The 18085-nt window shown below is 45.9% G+C and overlaps 1 protein-coding gene across 10 annotated transcripts in view; it reads left to right on the forward strand.

Moving 5' to 3' along the window:
• Positions 1 to 18085, forward strand: part of DGCR2 (DiGeorge syndrome critical region gene 2) — an 81839-nt gene that overhangs the window by 36155 nt on the left and 27599 nt on the right. For 8 of the 10 annotated variants that reach the window (XR_002515299.2, XR_004178859.1, XR_004178860.1 and 5 more), the window contains exon 3: positions 15306 to 15431. The exons of 1 other annotated variant lie outside the window; for it this stretch is intronic. Coding sequence is in view for 6 of the 9 variants with exons in the window: in XM_017945125.3 (XP_017800614.1) it covers positions 15306 to 15431 (126 nt within the window). In the remaining 3 variants the exon portion in view is untranslated. Of the gene's footprint in view, positions 1 to 4565; positions 4625 to 15305; positions 15432 to 18085 lie in introns of all 10 variants that reach the window. One more of the 10 variants, XM_017945127.3, reaches the window with a different exon arrangement.

An 18085-nucleotide genomic window follows, 5' to 3' on the forward strand; every position in this document is an offset into this window, starting at 1 on the left:
GGGGGCCCCTCCTGATCATCCCTTCATCAGATTATGCATGTCTCTGGTGGAGGTGTTTGCCTTTCCAATTGGGGGTTTGGATGGTGTTGGCCCGGTTAGGAGCCTCTCTGGTGGGTCTTTAGGGTCAAAACCCAGAGAAAGTGGATTCCCAGTGGGCTTTCCAGTGCTTGGGCTCCTTTGGCTGCTGGGTTCCCTGGTTGGTCAGCCTGGGGACGACCATGTGGTTATGAGTGGGAGCCTCCCCTTGTCTGACTCATAGAGTGAGACCTTATATCCAGCCTCTTGGAGAATTCCTGAAGAGAGAACCAGATGATTCTTGATTCACTTTCAAATGGAAGCAGAGCTTATTTGCTGTTCTCCAAGTGCCATTTGGCTTTGCTTTTGTGGTTGTTTGTAATAACTGTCCTGTTACACACACTGAACATAATAGTATCCACTCTCATAGTTGCCGCCTTGTTCATTTTTCCACGCTCTGAAGACTTGTTGAAGGCAAGGTTTGATTTCCCTTTTTGACCACGTGGCCTGGCATGAAGGAGGCATCAGCTTTGCACTTGAGTATTGGCTTGAAGTTACATTGGTTGCTATATGTTTTCCCTAGACAGAAAAATAAAATCTCTCATAGAAGCCGAGAGTTATGAGTGGTGGCCTGCACCAGGACTGAGCAGTGAAGGCATGACAATGAGGACCCGTGTGTGCAAGCCCGTTGAGACCCGGTAGGGCCTAGGAGTGTTCCAGGTGGGCTGAGGAGGCCACTGCCCTGGCAAGGCTCACTCTGCTTCCCCTTGACTCATGGTCCTATGATTGTCCTTGTATAGTGCTGTGTCACAGTCTGGAGGGTGAGCAGATTGATTTTTTTTTTTTTTTGAGACGGAGTCTCGCTCTGTCGCAACAGTGTTGCGATCTTGGCTTACTACAAGCTCCGCCTCCCGGGTTCATGCCATTCTCCTGCCTCAGCCTCCCGAGTAGCTGGGATTACAGGCACCTGCTATCACACCTGGCTTTTTTTTTTGTATTTTTAGTAGAGATGGGGTTTCGCCGTGCTAGCCAGGATGGTCTCGATCTGACCTCGTGATCCGCACGCCTCGGCCCCCCAAAGTGCTGGGATTACAGGCATGAGTCACTGTGCCCGGCCAAGCAGATTGATTTCTAATTGTTCTTAAAGTTGAGATTCTGAGCAAATTAAGTCATTAAAATGTACAAAGAAAATGTAATACATATTTTCTTACTTCCCTGAATTAATAACTGCTAACATCTTGTGATTTTTTTTCTAGTTTATTTTAAAAGAAATTTTTAAAAAATCATGGATATAGAGTCAGGTCTTCATTGACACTCTCCCTTCCCCCAACCTCCTCCCCCTGCAAAAAAAGGAAACTCTGCGTTGGTGGGGGGAGTAGAGAGTTAGCTAATAACCACCTTTGCTCAAAAGCTGTGACCTTCCTTTGTATGAGGAGAGTTTTAGTAACCCTTTGGGAAGCCCTGGCCATGCTCAGTCAGGTTGCTTTTGAGCGCAGACTTCAGGACTTCTGGAGTTACCACGTGAGGTTACTTCATTGCCCTGCTAAAAGCCTACTAAAAAGGAATATAAAAAATGTAAAACCAAAGGGGACGAAAAAAGGGGAGAGATGTAACAGTAGATCAGTAATTTCTGCATGTTTTTGAAAAGAGGGAAATGGCATGTTAGGTACAACCTGCTCCCTTCTGGGCTTGTCCCTGGGTTTCAGAGGCTGGAATACTGGAGCAGTAGCACTCAGAACCCTCTGGCAGCAGGCTTCTGTGTGTCATTTGCTCTATCACATGTGTCTTGGGAAATGTGGCAAGTGGAAGGGAGGTGGAACCTTTCTTCCTCAGGCCATAGTGTATGTGGGGGGATGTGTCTGGGCTTAGATTTTGTGGTGACTTTTTGCAGTGGCTTCTGCCTTCCCCCACTGGCCAGCTGTCTCAGGGCTGCAGAGCAGCTGCAGTATTGGCAGCAGATTTTTGTAGTTTCCTAACCTATAGATGGTAGTGGTAGCTTCCTGACTCTTGACGATGACTGTAGGAAATAGATGGAAGAGTAGAGTTAGCCCACTTTACTTTTGCTCACACTATATAGCCTTGCCAGTTGTTTTGAAAGCACCTATTTTCTATATTAAACCCTTTGAGTTTGAAATGCCTTAGCATGGTTTCTATTTTCCCAATAGAACCGTCTTTGATATAAACGATTAACAAAAGATGTGTAAAATTTTTGAGGGAGAAAAATTTGCAATTTTATTAAGAGACGTTAAAGAAGACGAATAATCCCAGAACTTTGGGAGGCCAAAGCGGATGGATCCCGAGGTCAGGAGATTGAGACCATCCTGGCTAACACGGTGAAACCCCGTCTCTACTAAAAATACAAAAAATTAGCCGGGCGTGGCGGCAGGCGCCTGTAGTCCCAGCTACTTGGGAGGCTGAGGCAGGAGAATGGTGTGAACCCGGGAGGCGGAGCTTGCAGTGAGCCCAGATCGCACCACTGCACTGCAGCCTGGGCGGCTGAGCGAGACTCCATCTCAAAAAAAAAAAAAGAAGACAAATAAATAGAGGCAGAATGTTCTTGCCTAGGAAGACTGAATATTTTCAAAACTCATATTGTTCTGTGGATTCAGTGCCTCTTTAAACCTCCTTGAGTTTTATGTGAAATGTGGTAAGTTGATTCTAAAATGTTGAGGAGAATTAAGTCCTAGTATTGAGAGGTCATTGTGAAGAAGAATAAGGAGGGAGCACTTGCCTTGCCCGTATCAAGACTTACTTCAGAATTGGCTCAGGGAAATCCAGATTGGCCAGTGAGACAGAAGCTGTCAGAAACAGACCTAAGAAGTTTGAATTCCAGAGGTGGAATTCCATATCGCTGTGCAAAGGACAGACTCTTCAAACATAGTGCTGTGACGGTCGGAGAAGGATGCAGTTGGATCCCTAACTCACAACATACAGGAAATTCAGTTTTGGGTAAATTATAGGAGACTATCTTTAAGACCTTGATAGGGAAGTATGCCTTTTTCTTTTTTCTTTTTTTTTTTTTTTGAGACAAGGTCTGGCTCTGTCACCCAGGCTGGAGTGCAGTGACACGTTCTTGGATCACTGCAACCTCTGCCTCCTGGGCTCAAGCCATCCTCCTACCTCAGTCTCTCGAGTAGCTAGGACTACAAGCCTGCACCACCATGCCTGGCTAATTTTTGCATTTTTCGTAGAATCAGGGTTTCGCCATGTTGCTCAGGCTGGGCTCTAACTCATGAGTTTAAGCAGTCTGCCTCCTTCAGCCTCCCAAAGTGCTCGGATTACAGGGGCGTGAGCCACTGCACCCAGCCACCTTTTTCTTTTCTTTTTTCTTTCTTTCTTTTTTTTATTTTCTGGAGATGGAATTTCGCTCTGTTGCCCAGGCTGGAGTGCAGTAGCACGATCTCAGCTCACTGCATCCTCCGCCCCCTGGGTTCAAGTGATTCTCCTGCCTCAGCCTCCCGAGTAACTGGGATTACAGGCATCTGCCACCACGCTCGTCTAATTTTTGTATTTTTAGTAGAGACAGGGTTTTGCCATGTTGGCCGGACTGGGCTCGAACCCCTGATCTCAGGTGATCTGCCTGCCTTGGCTTCCCACAGTGTTGGGATTACAGGTGCGTGAGCCACCACACCCAGCCTCTGGCCACGTTTTTCCTAATCACAGAAAATGTTCACTCTAAAATAAAAATGACCGAATTTGCTAGATTAAAATTAAGATCTCTTGTTTATTGCAAGACACCAATAGGCCATGTGCTTATGCCAGGAATCCCAGCACTTTGGGAGGCCGAGGTGGGCAGATTGCCAGAGCCCAAGAGTTCCAGACTAGCCAGGGCAACTTGGTGAAATCCTGTCTCTATGAAATAAAAAGAAAAAATTAGCCAGCTGTGGTGGTACACACTTGTAGTCCCAGCTCCTCAGTAGGCTGAGGTGGGAAGAAACACCTGAGTCCCTGAGGTCAAGGCTGCAGTGAGCCGAGATTACACCACTGGACATCAGAGTGAGACCCTGTCTCAAAAAAAACAAAACAAAACAAAACAAAACCCAAAACAAACAAAAAACACCGGTAAAGACTGTGAAAAGACAAGCCGGAGTAGGGAGAAGATATTTGCAACACTTACAGCCTGTAAAGGATAAGGATTCTAATTCAGTGTATATAAAGAACTCCTATAAAGCATTTCATAGATGGTGATTCAACATGGAAAAAGACATTTAACCTTGTTAGTATTCTAAGACTACATGCAGTGAGATATACCACTTTACAGATGCTTAGACTTTCAAAAATTAAGATGTTGGAGAGGATGTGGATAGTGTGGAAATTTTATGTGCTTCTTTACACCCACTCTAGAATAGAGACATTATCTTGCAAAGCTGAACATTCTTATTTTCTGTGATTCAGGATTTCTATTTAGGGAAACTCTGGAAAAATTCTTGCAGAATTGTTTGTACAGTTTTTCTAGAGTGAGTGTAAAGGAGCAGATAAAATTCCAAGCTATCCACATCCTCTCCAACACTTGGTTTTGTCAGATATCTTAATTTTTGCCGTTGATACAGGTCTTGGAAATAACCCTCATGTCTGTGCTCGCATGATGGAATGTTATACACCAGCAACAGTAAGTAGTTGTTAGGTTTATGCAGCAACATGGATGAATCTTGAAAACAGAACGTCATCTAAAAGCAAGTTGCTAAAAACGGCATATGGCACAATGTAGAGAAGCAAAACAGATCATTTTATTACTTATAGATACATACACATGTGGTAAACTAAAAGAAAAAAATAAGTGCAATGATACACAAAATTCTCGTTGCTGGTGGGGACACAGAGGGGAAGACTGGGAGAAGCAAAATGGAAGTTCATCTACAGATGACGCTCGGGTTCCTGAGTCAGGTGTGGGGAGGTCGCTCACAGCTATGCTTTCTTATTAGGCTTATGAATCTTACATATGTGCTACATACATTCTTTGAAATGTTTCACATATTATACAGCTTTTTTTCTTTCCAAAGAACAGCGAACGGGAGAGTTACAACTGACTTGGCATAGCAGAGCAGCTGCAACCATGGGCCTGCTTGAGTGAGAACAACAAGAAATGAGCAGTTTGCCCAGCAGCCCCCCAGAAAGACTCAGTTCTTGAAGGCTCTGAGTGCCAAGGGTGGCAGGCATCAGGCATGGGCATGGGAATGGGATAGGGATTGGTGGAATTCTCTCTTGGCACCCGCATTCCCTTCTTCACTTTCCATCACTGGGTGACTCCTGCTGCTACCAAAAGATGTGGGGTTTCATTTCTTTTTTTTTTTGAGATAGAGTCTTGCTCTGTTGCCCAAATGGAGTGCAGTGGTGAAACCACAGCTGACTGCAACCTCGAACTCCTGGACTCAAGTGATCCTCCCACCTCAGCCTCCTGAGTAGCTGACACTACAGGTGTGCACCACCATGCCCAGCTAATTTTTAAATTTTTTGTAGAGACGAGGTCTCGCCCTGTTGCCGAGGCTGGTCTTGAACTCCAGGGCTCTAGCAATCCTGCCCTCAGCCTCCCAAAATACTGGGATTACAGGCATGAGCCACTGTGCCCTGCAGGAGTTGATTTTCTAGACCAACACTGTCCAGTGTAGTAGCCATGAGTCACATGTGGCTGTTTTGAAGGAAGATGTGCAGCAGGTGTAAAATACACACCAAATAGGAAAGACCTAGTACAAAAAAAGAATGTAAAACATCCCATGATTACTTCTTTATATTGATTCCATGTTGCAATAATAGTATTTTGAATATATTGGGTTAAATAAAGTATTAAAATTAATTTCATGTTTGTTTCTACTTGTTGACATGTGGTTTGCATTGTGTTTCTATTAGATAGCACTAATAGAAAAGTCTGTAAAATAAGTGACACCAGGTACAACAGAGGGGAGTCGTGGAGGTTGAAAATAGAGGAATTAAGAGAAATTCTCGATAGTGACAAGTAGGACGCTCAGGCCTATCTTCTGCCCTGCCCTCCAGATGTCAGCAGCCAGATGTTTTCCCAGACAGGAGATTGGAGGAGTCTTTCCTGGAGACACTGGCACTTCACAGAAGAGGTAGAAAAGGTGTCAACATAATGGAAGATTTCCAAGTGTGAAAGACTAGCTCTCCCACCGTGGTCCCTGACAAGCGTCTGGCCCACTAGTGCTCACAGAGCCTCTGGCTAGCTGGGTCACCTTCCTCTTATGATGAAAGACAACCAGTGCTGACCAGATCTAGAAGAAAACATCCACTATGGATATTCACCAGACTCTGAACAAAGCACCCCACCTGAAGGGCCAGAGCAAAGTGGCCTGAGGCAGTCAACTCTGCTGTATGTCATATCGTGGTTAAATGTGGGGGCTTGGAACCAGGGACTAGGGCTGCTCCCCTGCTTTTACCACTTAGTGGTTGTGATCCTTTGGGCAAATTACATCCATAAAATGGAGAAAATAATAGTGCCCATCACTTGGGGTTGTTGTGAGGATTAAATTACATGCTGCATGTAAAGGGGTTAGACAAGAACGTAGCACACAGTAATCCCTCAATTAGCAGTTATTTTATTGATGTAATAAAACTTAAAAAAATTTTTTCTGACATTGGTAAAATGGCAGTCTAGGAAGCTCCAGGCTCTCGTTCCACCATAGAAACGTTAATAAGCAACTAGGGACTAGACGAAATCACTTTATAGAAGCTCTGGAAAACAGTCCGAGGTCTATATCAGCTAAGAAAATGCCTAATCAAGAAAAAGCCACATTCAAAATACAGATTGAGTATTCCTTAACTGAAATGGTTGGGACCAGTGTTTTGGATTTTGGTTTTTTTTTCTGATTTTGGAATATTTGCATTATACTTACCAGTTGAACACCCCCAATACGAAATGCTCCAATGAGCATTTCCTTTGAGTACAACGTTGGCACTCAGAAGTTTTGGATTTTGGGCTGGGCTCATACCTATCATCTCAGTGCTTTGGGAGTTCAAGGTGGGAGGATTCCTTGATGTGAGGATTATAAGAGAATACTGCTAAGAACTGTACATGAACAAATTGCTTAACCTAAATGAAGCGGACACATTCCTGGAAACATACAACCTGCCAAGACTGAATCATGAAGAAATAGAAAATCTGAATAGGACTATAATTAATAAAGAGATTGAATCAGTAATCAAAAACCTCTGAACAAAGAAAAGTCCTGAACCACATGGCTTCACTGCTGAATTCTCCAGACATTTAAAGAATTAGCACCAGTCCTTCTCAAGTGAATTCATTCTGTGACTCTAACATGCCGTGATACCAAAGCCAGACAATAATACTACTAGAAAATTACAGACCAGTATCCTTTGTGAATATTGATACAAAATCCCCAACAAAATACTAGCAAAACCAAGTTTCACAGTCTATCAAAAGGCTGGGACCAAGTGTAATGCAAGGATGTCTCAGCAAACTAAAATCAATCAGTGGTCAAAGACTGAAAGCTTTTTCTCTAAGATCAGAGACAAGACAAGGATGTCTGCTTTCACCACTTTTATTCACCATAGTATTGGGAGTTAATTGCCCACAGTAATTAATCAAGAAGAGAAAGCTATCAAAATTGGAAAGGGAAAAGTCAAGTTATCCCTGTTTGTATGTGCGATGACATGATTTTATATGTAAAAACCTTAAAGATTTCACAGAAACATTGTTAGAACTAATAAATGAATGCAGCAAAATTGCAGGACACAAAGTCAAAACACAAAATCAGTTGTATTTATATTTATGTACACTAAGCAATCTGAAGAGGAAATTAAAAAAATAATTCCATTTACAGTAATAGTACAAAGAATAAAATACAGATATACCTCACCTTATAACAGATTTGTCTTAAACCTATTGTAAAGTCGAAAAATGTTTTAGTCAAACTATCATAAGTTGGGGGTCTGTCTGTACTTAAGAATATACTTGGCCGGGCATGGTGGCTCACGCCTGTAATCTCAGCACTTTGGGAGGCCGAGGCAGGTGGATCACCTGAGGTCTGGAGTTCGAGACAAGCCTGGCTAACACAGTGAAAGCTCGTCTCTACTGAAAATACAAAAAATTAGCCGGTCGTGGTGGCGGGTGCCTGTAGTCCCAGCTACTCGGGAGGCTGAGGCAGGAGAATGGTGTGAACCCAGGAGGCGGAGCTTGCAGTGAGCTGAGATCGTGCCACCGCACTCCAGCCTGGGCGACAAAGTGAGAGTCTGTCTCAAAAACAAAAGAAAAAAAAATGAATATACTTAAGTACAGATGAAAAACTTAAACACTGACAACTGCAAAATGTTAAAAGAAATTGAAGAAGACACTGGGCGCGGTGGCTCACACCTGTAATCCCAGCATTTTGGGAGGCCAAGGCGGGTGGATCACTTGAAGTCAGGAGTTTGGGACCAGCCTGGCCAACATGGCAAAAACTCATCTTGGCTAAAAATACAAAAATTAGCTGGGTGTGGTGAGGTGCCCCTGTAGTCCCCGCTACTCAGGAGGCTGAGGCAGGAGAATTGCTCAAACCCAGAAGGTGAAGATTGCAGTAAGCTGAGATCGCACCACTGCACTACATCCTGGGTGACAGAGTGAGACACTGTCTCAAAAAAAAAAAAAAAAAAGACAAAAATAAATGGAGAGACGTTCCATGCTCATGGACTGCAAGATGTGAGATGTGACTATTATCTAAAGCAGTCTACAGATTCAATCCCTATTAAAATGCCAACAAGTTTTTTTTTTTTTTTTTTGCTGAAATAGAAAAATTTATCCTAACGTTCATAGAATCTCAGCAGACTCCAAAGAGCCAGAACAGTCTTGAAGAAGAATAAATGTGAAAACCTCATAATTCCTGACTTTAAACCTTTAACTACAAAACTGCGGTAATCAAAACATTGTAGTACTGGTATAAAGACAGACATATAGACCAATGGAATAGAATACAGAGCCTTAGAAATGAGTCCTTGCATACAGTGGTCAAATTATTTTTCACAAGGATGCCAGTACCATTCAGGGAGGGAAAAAGTCTTTTCAGAGTGAATGGTGCTAGGAAAACTGGACATACACATCAAAAGAATAAAGTTAGACCCTTAGCTAATGATACACAAAACTTAACCCAAAATGGATCAGACTTAAGACCTTAAACCATAAAATTCCTAGAAAAATAGAATAAAGTCTTCATGACATTAAATTTGGCAATGATTTCTTACATAAGACACTAAAATCACAGGCAACAAAAGAAACAATAGATAAATTAGGCTACATCAAGATTTAAAACTTCTATTAATTAAAAGAAACATTCAACAGAGTGAAAAGACAGCCTACAAAATGGAAAACATTTGAAACTCATATCTGGTAAGGGTTAATATTTAAAATACAAAAAGAACTCCCACAGCTCAATAATAATAAACATCCTGGTTAAAAAATGTGCAAAGGACTTGAGTAGACATTTCTCCAAAGAAGTTAAACAAATGACTGATAAGCACATGAAAATGCCCACCATCACTAATGATTAGAGCAATGCAAATCCAAACAGAGTAAAACATCTCACAGCCGTTAGATGTCTGCTGTCGAACAGAAAATGACAAGTGCTGACGAGGATTTAGAGAAAGTGGAATCCCTCTGCAGTGTTGTTAGGAATGAGAACTGGTGCAGCTACTAAAACAGTATGACAGTGCCACCCAAATTAAAAGTAGAATTACCCGGCTGGGTGTGGTGGCTCACGCTTGTAATCCCAACACTTTGGGAGGCCAAGGTGGGCAGATCAGGATGTCAGGAGATCGAGACCATCCTGGCTAACACGGTGAAACCCCGTCTCTACTAAAAATACAAAAATTAGCCAGGTGTCATGGCGCACACCTATAATCTCAACTACTGGGGAGTCTGAGGCAGGAGAATTACTTGAACCCGGGAGACAAAGGTTGCAGTGAGCTGAGATCACGCCACTACACTCCAGCCTGGGCGACAGAGCAAGACTGTGTCTCAAAAAATAAAATAAAAGTAGAATTACCATACGACTTAGCAGTTTGACTCAAAAGAATTGGAAGCGGGAACTTGAAGAGAGATTTATACACCCGAGTTCATAGCAGCATTACCCATAGTAGCCAAAAGGTGCAAGTAACTCAAGTGTCCATCCACAGATGAATGGATCAACAAAAAGATAGTCTGTCCATCCAGTGGAAGGAATATATGGTTTACCTTAAAAAGGAAGGAATTCTGACACATGCTACAGCATGGATGGACTTTGAGGATATTATGCTCAGTGAAATAAGCCAGTCACAAAATAACAAATACTATATGTTTCTATTTAGATGTGCTGTCAAGATATTCAAATGCAAATATACAGGAAGTAGAATCGTGGTTGCCGGGGCTGGGAGGAGAGAAAAATCGGGAGGTAATGTTTAACGGATACAATGTTTGGTAAGATGAAAAGAAGTTCTGGAGATGGATGGTGGTGATGGTTATGGAACTAATGTGAAGGTACTTAATAATGACACTTAACTGTATACTCTTTTTTCTTTTTTCTTTTTTTGAGAGGGAGTCTCGCTCTGTTGCCCATGCTGGAGTACAGTGGCGCGATCTCAGCTCACTGCAAGCTCCACCTCCCAGGTTCACATCATTTTCCTGCCTCAGCTTCCCGAGTAGCTGGGACTATAGGCGCCCACCACCATGCCCAGCTAACTTTTTGTATTTTTAGTAGAGATGGGGTTTCACCACGTTACCCAGGATGGTCTCGATCTCCTGACCTCATGATCTGCCTGCCTTGGCCTCCCAAAATGCTGGGATTACAGGCGTGAGCCACCACGTCCAGCCCAACTGTACACTCTTAAGTGGTTAAAAATGAGTTCAGAAAATCCAATATCTGATTAATACAAATTCCTTGAAAGAAAATAGAGGAGATGGAGTAGGAGGGAATTAGCAAAGAAGTTATGTAAGAAAATCTCCCAGAAATGAAAGATTGCAGCCTTGGATTGGAAGGGCCTGACACAATAGTTTAAAAGAGGCATGTGCAAATTACCTCCTTGTGCAGTTGCAGAACGTTGGTAATGCAGAGGACATCAAACCCTCTAGCGGGAAACCTGGGTCATAATAAAAGGATCAGGAATCAGAGCAGTAGACCCCTCAGCAGCAGCTCTGATGTAAAAAAAAGGTGGGGCGGGGCCACCCAGATCCAAAGAGGAACTGATTTTGATTGTCTACTTCCAATTTTTAGTTTTATCTTTATTCAAGTCACTTATGCATACAATTTGAATATTCAAATGGTTCTGTAAATCTTTTTTTTTAAATGGCAAACCTAGTGAACCCCTCTAATTTTCAAGGCAAACATTGTTTTAGCTGTTGCATTTGGTATTTACCTGTAAATTCCGTGGTTTTAGGCCTTCTCTGCTGATTCTTCCCTAAGCCTGGTGGCTCAGTCTGGGCCCTGTGCTCTGTGAGGTCTTGCATACTTTCAGTGCTGCTCCTAGCTGGGCCATGCAGGAGCACTCCGTTTCCTTTTCATTGGCACAACATTTTGTTTTCACTTTTTTTTTTTCATCTCACTCTGTGGCCCAGGCTGGAGTGCAGTGGTGTGATCTCAGCGCACTGCAACCTCCACCTCCCGGGTTCAAGCAATTCTTCTGCCTCAGCCTCCCGAGTAGTTGGGACTACAGGCGCGTGCCACCACGCCCAGCTAATTTTTGTATTTTTAGTAGAGACGGGGTTTCACCATGTTGGCCAGGATGGTCTTGATCTCTTGACCTTGTGATCTGCCCACCTCAGGCCTCCCAAAGTGCTGGGATTATAGGCGTGAGCCACTGCGCCTGGCCTAATTCAAGATTTATTCAAGGATTACATAAGTATTTTATTGCCGTATTGCTTTGTTCTTTAATCTAGAAGTATTCCCAGCCCTCTTTTGCAGGGGGCGTGGGATGTCTTTCATGACATTGCCACATTTGAAGAGTCCAGGTCAGTTGTTCTGTAGAATGGCCTTCCATTTGGACTTGTCTCTTTCTTCATGATTAGCTTCAGGTGAGACTTTACTTTTTAGTTAGCAATACTATGTAAGTCATCAATTATCAAATCACGAGGCCCAAGGTCATTTTGTCTCATTATTGGTGATGTTAGGTTTAATCACTGTTGTGAATATTTCTTTCCCTTTTTGTGACGAAAAGTAATTTGGGAATAAATAGTCTGTGGAGTGGTATTCCAGGTATTCTCCCTGATTCTGTTTCCTTGTTGAACTTGTTCTCCAGTGTGTTCCTGTGCTGGGGAAGCAGCAGCCTGGCACTCCAGTGGTGCTGGAGGCAGAAGGGGCACATATGCTCCGAGCTGCACAGGTCATGGGGCCTAGAGTCGGAACAGATGTGGCTCTGGGTGCTGCAGTGACCCCTGCACCACGTCCCCAGCTGGGCTGTGAGGTGGGGCTGCTAGGGCTCTGTGGCCCTGGTGGAGGTGGAGGAGGCCTCCCAGCACACCAAAGGCTGGCCCTCCACAGGAAGAGGGACATTCTCTACTGTCAGAGGCAGTCCTGAGAGGTCTGTAAGGGTTCTGTCCTGTGCTGTGCGCATTCCCCAGCCTGGCCCCCAGACTTTCCCCCAGGACACTGTCCGCCATCAGCATCATCTTGACAGCCAAGCCCTTCCCCTTCTTGCTGGCAAAGGCCTGTGTCTGTGCTGGCGTTTTTCCATGGTGGGCCCAGAATGGGCATTGAATAAATATGGGGGTGAGGGGATGAATGTGAGCATTTATATATAAAGACACATGATGGAGAAAAGAAACGGCTCACAATCGCCACCTGAACCCAGAGGAGCCTGCTCAACAGAGTATTATCCTTTATCACCATTTGTCTTTCTGGTTATGTGTCTGAAATATTTCACCTGGTCTCCCACCCCAGGGGACAGATGGCTTCACTCAGTCAACATGTAACAACCTGGTCTTTGGCATCCATGTGACCTGGCAGCACTCTCCCTCTGTTACCTCTTCTTTCTCTTCCCTTTCCTCTGCCCTCAGTTCATCTTGTCTTTCTGTGAGCAGTTTTACCAGGTACTGTGTTTGGCTTGGGGAAGAGGCCACGATACAAAGTGGAGCCACAGGTCTTACCCATTTAAGCAGAGGGAGATGTTGAATTTAAGTTCAGTGACATTCTCCAGCGACACCCAGGCCTGGCCTCAGGTTTGTCCCAGATGTGTCTGCCTTTGCCCCTTGCCAAAGCTGCTCCATCTGCCAGGAAGCCCCTCGGTTCTTTCTCAGCTTCCAGTCTCAGGTCCAGCTCCTCAGAAGCTCAGGTGGCTCTTCTCTTCTCCACTGCGTGCTGATGCCCCATCCCAGTGGCTGCATCCCTGCGAGCCCTGCCCTGCATCGGAGCTACCAGCGAGTCTGTGGGTCGGGTCTCCTGCCCAGAGTGTCAGGTGCTGCAGGTAGCATGGCTCAGGACATGGGACCAGTCCTGAAGAGCTGATGGTCCCCCAGTACTGCGTGTTTACAGCATCAAGCCTGTCATGGTGCCAGCTACTGTCCCACACTGAGGTCCTTAGGTTGTATTTTGGAGTGGTAAAATACCCCAAAGGCACCTCTACCAAAAAACACAAGCCTTGAAGATGCTTCTCCCTTTGAGGTCTTCACTTTGTGTTGAAGGTATCTTGGACACAGGTAGCGTATTTTGTATTTTAGTGATTCCCAGTTGAATAACAACCCATCCCCATCACATGCCTGACAGGAGCTATGGAACTATGCTTATCAAGTACTGAGTGAGTATCCAGAGTCTCAGAAATAGGACTACATACAGACTTGTGTACAAGGTGTTTAAGGCAGCCTTTTGTAGAATAATGAAAAAAATGCAAACAGCTTAACCTTAAACCATAGAGATTATGGAAATGAAAGAAATCTATTCATGGAATACTATGCAGCCATCAAAAGTCATGTTCCTAAACCCATTTAAAAATATAGAAAGCTGTTTATAATCTTAAGCTTACAAAGCAAGTCGTGAAATGGAGTGTCTGATGTGATCCCAGTATTCTTAAAGATTTGTGTAGAAAAGAGACTGGGTGAGGGGGCAGATGCTCACATAGTTAAGTATGGCCTTTGTTGTTTATTGTCTTTTCAAACTTTTGTATATTTCAAGCATTTCACATTGAATGTTTGTTACTTTATCATGAGAAAAAAAAGCATGTAGATTTTTTATTAAATAAAAACCACTGCAAAGTCTATGACACCAGCAGAACCAACCTGCTGGAGAGGGGTTTGTCAGGTGGGGCTGACCGCCGGCTCAGGGTCAGGGAAGGAGGCTTTGCAGGAGGCCTCCTAACCCTCCCTGTGACCTCCTCTGGGGAGCTGAGGCCCCACTCAGCCATCTGCAGTCAGAGTGTACTTGCTGGCAGGTGTCTGTCTGTGTGCAGCCTTGCAGACCAAGTTTGTTGCCCATCTGACCTGACCTTGTACCCAATGCCCTTCACGACGCATCAAGGTACACCTGTACAGACAGAGTGGGAGGTGGGTGGGCCCATGAGGGCCCTCTTCCCTGTACCATGACCTTGTGTAAGTCACTTCCCTTCTCTGAGTCTGCCCCTCACCTTGTGAGACAGGAGGAGCGTGGTTCTCCTTTTTCACAAGGGGGTTGGAGGACAAAAGAGAGCGTATGTGGATGGAAGGACTGGTGTGCAAATTACTATTAGATCATGCTGCATGAAACTATAGTTATTTCCCCATCTTCAGCTGCCTGTTCACACCTTCTAACCATGCACTGAGACCTGCTGCACACCAGGGCCTGTGCCAAGCACCAAAGAGCCAGACAGGAACATGCTGAGGTCCTGGCCTGGAGCCCTTCACAGCCTTGGGGGACCAGCAGGCAGGGGGACAGACAGGCAGGCAGCTCAGGCCCCAGGACAAGGGCTGCAGAGGAAGGTTGCACATGTGGGTCTCTGTACTGGGAGAGAAGGCCCTCGAGGAAGGGGCAGGGGCAGCCTGGGCTCTGGAGAGAACTCCTTCGTGGGCCATCCCCACGGGACTGGAGCTGCTGAGGGATTTTGATTTATGCAGGACCCTTTGCTGTGCTAGCAATGACATGTTAGAAAATGCAGTGAAGAGGTCCTCCATTTCACAATAGTAACTTAAAAAACAAAAACTACCAGGGCATAATTTTAATAAGAAGCCCAGGGGACCCATTTGATGCAAGCAGCAGCGTTTCATAGGGCTCTAAAGAAAGCCTGCATTGCTGAACTCTGTGCTACAGGCCCTCCCTCCAGCCTTGCAGCCCTGAGTAGTCTGAACCGTGCTGGCCAGGGAGGCTGTGACTGCACAGGCAGGACTCACAGCACACATCTCCTTTTGCTTTCAGAAGTGACGGGGGAGGCGCATCCTCACCATGGGAAGGAGGCTGTGGATCCGCGGCAGGGGCGGACCAGAGGAGGCGACCCTACGCACTTCCACGCAGTGAATGTGGCACAGCCCGTTCGCTTCAGCAGTAAGTTGCAGACCTGCCCTGACTGAGACACTGGGGAGTGCAAGCCTGACACGACCCCTGCCTCTCCAGCGCTACTGTGCTGCCTGAGGGGTTTCTCAAAACAGCCCTTGGAGGCCAGTGGGGGGAATGAATGACCTACCCGCAGTCGCCAGGCTCTGGAGTGGTGGTATGTGACTCAAGGCCCTGGGAAGTCAGCCGGCTCTGGAACCAGGCTGCTTGTTCTCACAAAGTGACTGCCTTTCAGGGCCAGAAGGCACTGGCCCTTGGAAATTCCAAAGTTGTATTATTCCCTTTTATAAATGGGGAAACCAGCTCTGAGTTTAGGTACAGCTGATAGAATGGGAAGGCTTGACTCCTGATTGATTGATTGATTTTGAGACAGAGTCTCGCTCTTGTCACCCAGGCTTGAGTGCAGTGGCTCAATCTCAGCTTACTGAAACCTCTGCCTTCCAGGTTAAGTGATTCTCCTGTCTCAGCCTCCCGAGTAGCTGGGATTACAGGCACGTGCCACCATGCCTGGCTAATTTTTGTATTTTTAATAGAGACCAGGTTTCACCATGTTGACCAGGCTGGTCTTGAACTCCTGACCTGAGATGATCCACCTACCCCAGCCTCCCAAAGTGCTGGGATTACAGGCGTGAGCCACACTGTTCCCGGCCATTTTAAGAAAAATTTTTAAGATGATTAGTTATTTAATAAATTACCTATGACATTGAAATTTTAAAGGGGTGTAAGATCATCAAGGAAGGTTGAGGGGAGGAAAAGCCACCGCTGAAATGGCCCTGAACAGACCCACTCAGGCGTGAGGTGCCCAGGTATGCTGAGCAGCAGCTGTGGGCCAGGCAGGACCAACACTGGCTGGGCCTGCTGCCCTGCCTTGGGCCTGTCTGCTAGTGTTACTCTGCAGCCCCCAGACTCTCAGCACTGGGGAGCACCTCAGAGGTGACCAGGTAGGCTTCTGGCAGAACCCCCACCAACCCTGGGTGCCCAGAGTGGGGCCAGGTGTTTCCAGGTGGTCATGCATGTCCGTGCAGCTGAAGCAGGGCTGAACAAATGTCCTGGTGATGCACATTTTCCCCAGCCTGTGCCCACAGCCCGAAGGGGTCCCCACAGTGGAAGTGTGGTGCACAGGCTTGGTGTGTGAGGACACTGAGACTGAGAGGATGCCTGTAGGGAAGGGGCAGTTCACAGTGCAGCCCCAGGGGGTCCTGATGCTTGGCTCCCTATTTTTCCTTCCCCTTGCCTGTCTGTTCAGTGTTGAACAGGCAGCACTTCTGCCTGGGTAGTAAGCAACTCCTCCAAGTTCCGAACATAAAGAAGATGAGTCAGTGCACAGGAGCACTTCCTCCCTCCATGCCCCAGCCAGCTGGCTCTCTTCCTGGGAGGTCTCCTTCCCTCCATGCTCCAACCAGCTTCCCTCCCTACAGGACTTCCTCTCACCTTGCATGAAATAGGGGCCTGGCCTCTGCCTGCCTCGGCGTCCTCACCTTTCCATGGAGACGGTGCAGAGCCACCTGTGGGGAATGTGGTCAGGCTACACGCTTTGGTGTGGCACCCAGGAAACACGCAATGAATGCGCACCACACCTTCTCGAGAGCTGATGCCGTGGGGTTTTTTATTGGTTTTGTTTTGTTTTTTGTTTTTGAGACAGGGTCTCACTCTGTCACCCAGGCTGGAGTGCAGTGGCACACTTTTGGCTCACTGCAGGCAGCCTCTGCCTTTTGAGCTCAAGTGGTCCTCCAACCTCAGCCTCCCGAGTAGCTGGGACTACAGGTGTGCCCCACCACACCTGGCTAATTTTTTGTATTTTTGGTAGATAGGGGGTTTCCCTGTTGCCCAGGCTGGTCTCAAACTCCTGAGCTCAAGCAATCTGCCCACATCGGCCTCCCAAAGTGCTGGAATTACAGGCATGAGCCACTGTGCCCAGCCCTCTGATTCCTTGTCTGCACCTAAATAGCTTCCCTGCACACTCAGGTGTACCCTTCACGGTGAGCAGATCATGCTGTCCAGCTGTGGCCATGCCTAGGGGCCAGGGCTGCCCCTCCTTTTCTGTAATCTATGTGCCTTTGTGAAGACGTCACACACACACGCTTACATAATAAATACATGACGATACGTCTCTAGAAGTTTTACTAGTGCCAGAAGACATAGATGCACTTTAAAAATGGCATTTTTAATTTTACAGCTGGCTTTGCTAACAATTGTTACTCTTCTTCAGTATACTAAGATGAGGTACCCAACATTTAAAGGTTAAAGATTCTGTAAAACAGATCACTGGTGTTACCTAGGGTGAGCTGTAAATTACCAGGCATTCCCATGTGTAGGTGTAGGAGTCGGAAGTGATGGGTGGGGGAAGTGAGAAGACGCTGGCCAGACTCATTGGTACTTAAGTGCTGGCTGGCTCCTCAGCTTTGTCGGCTGTGGCATCGCCCACACCTTATTTTGTTCGCCTGTGGGAGGCAGGGGCGGGTTACACAGTGTCATGGCCCTCCCAGCTGTTATCCTTTGAGCTGCTGTTTTAGTGGAGGGTTGGCCAGCCCCCACTGCAAATGCTCATGTTAGTAGAAAAGGAAGAGAGGGGAGTGGGCTAACTGGCAGCGGAGGCCAGGAGAGCTGGGCATTGGAAGCAGGGCCCAAAGTGAACTGCATGGGTG

Source organism: Papio anubis, chromosome 16, assembly GCF_008728515.1.
Source record: "Papio anubis isolate 15944 chromosome 16, Panubis1.0, whole genome shotgun sequence".
NCBI lineage: Eukaryota > Metazoa > Chordata > Mammalia > Primates > Cercopithecidae > Papio > Papio anubis.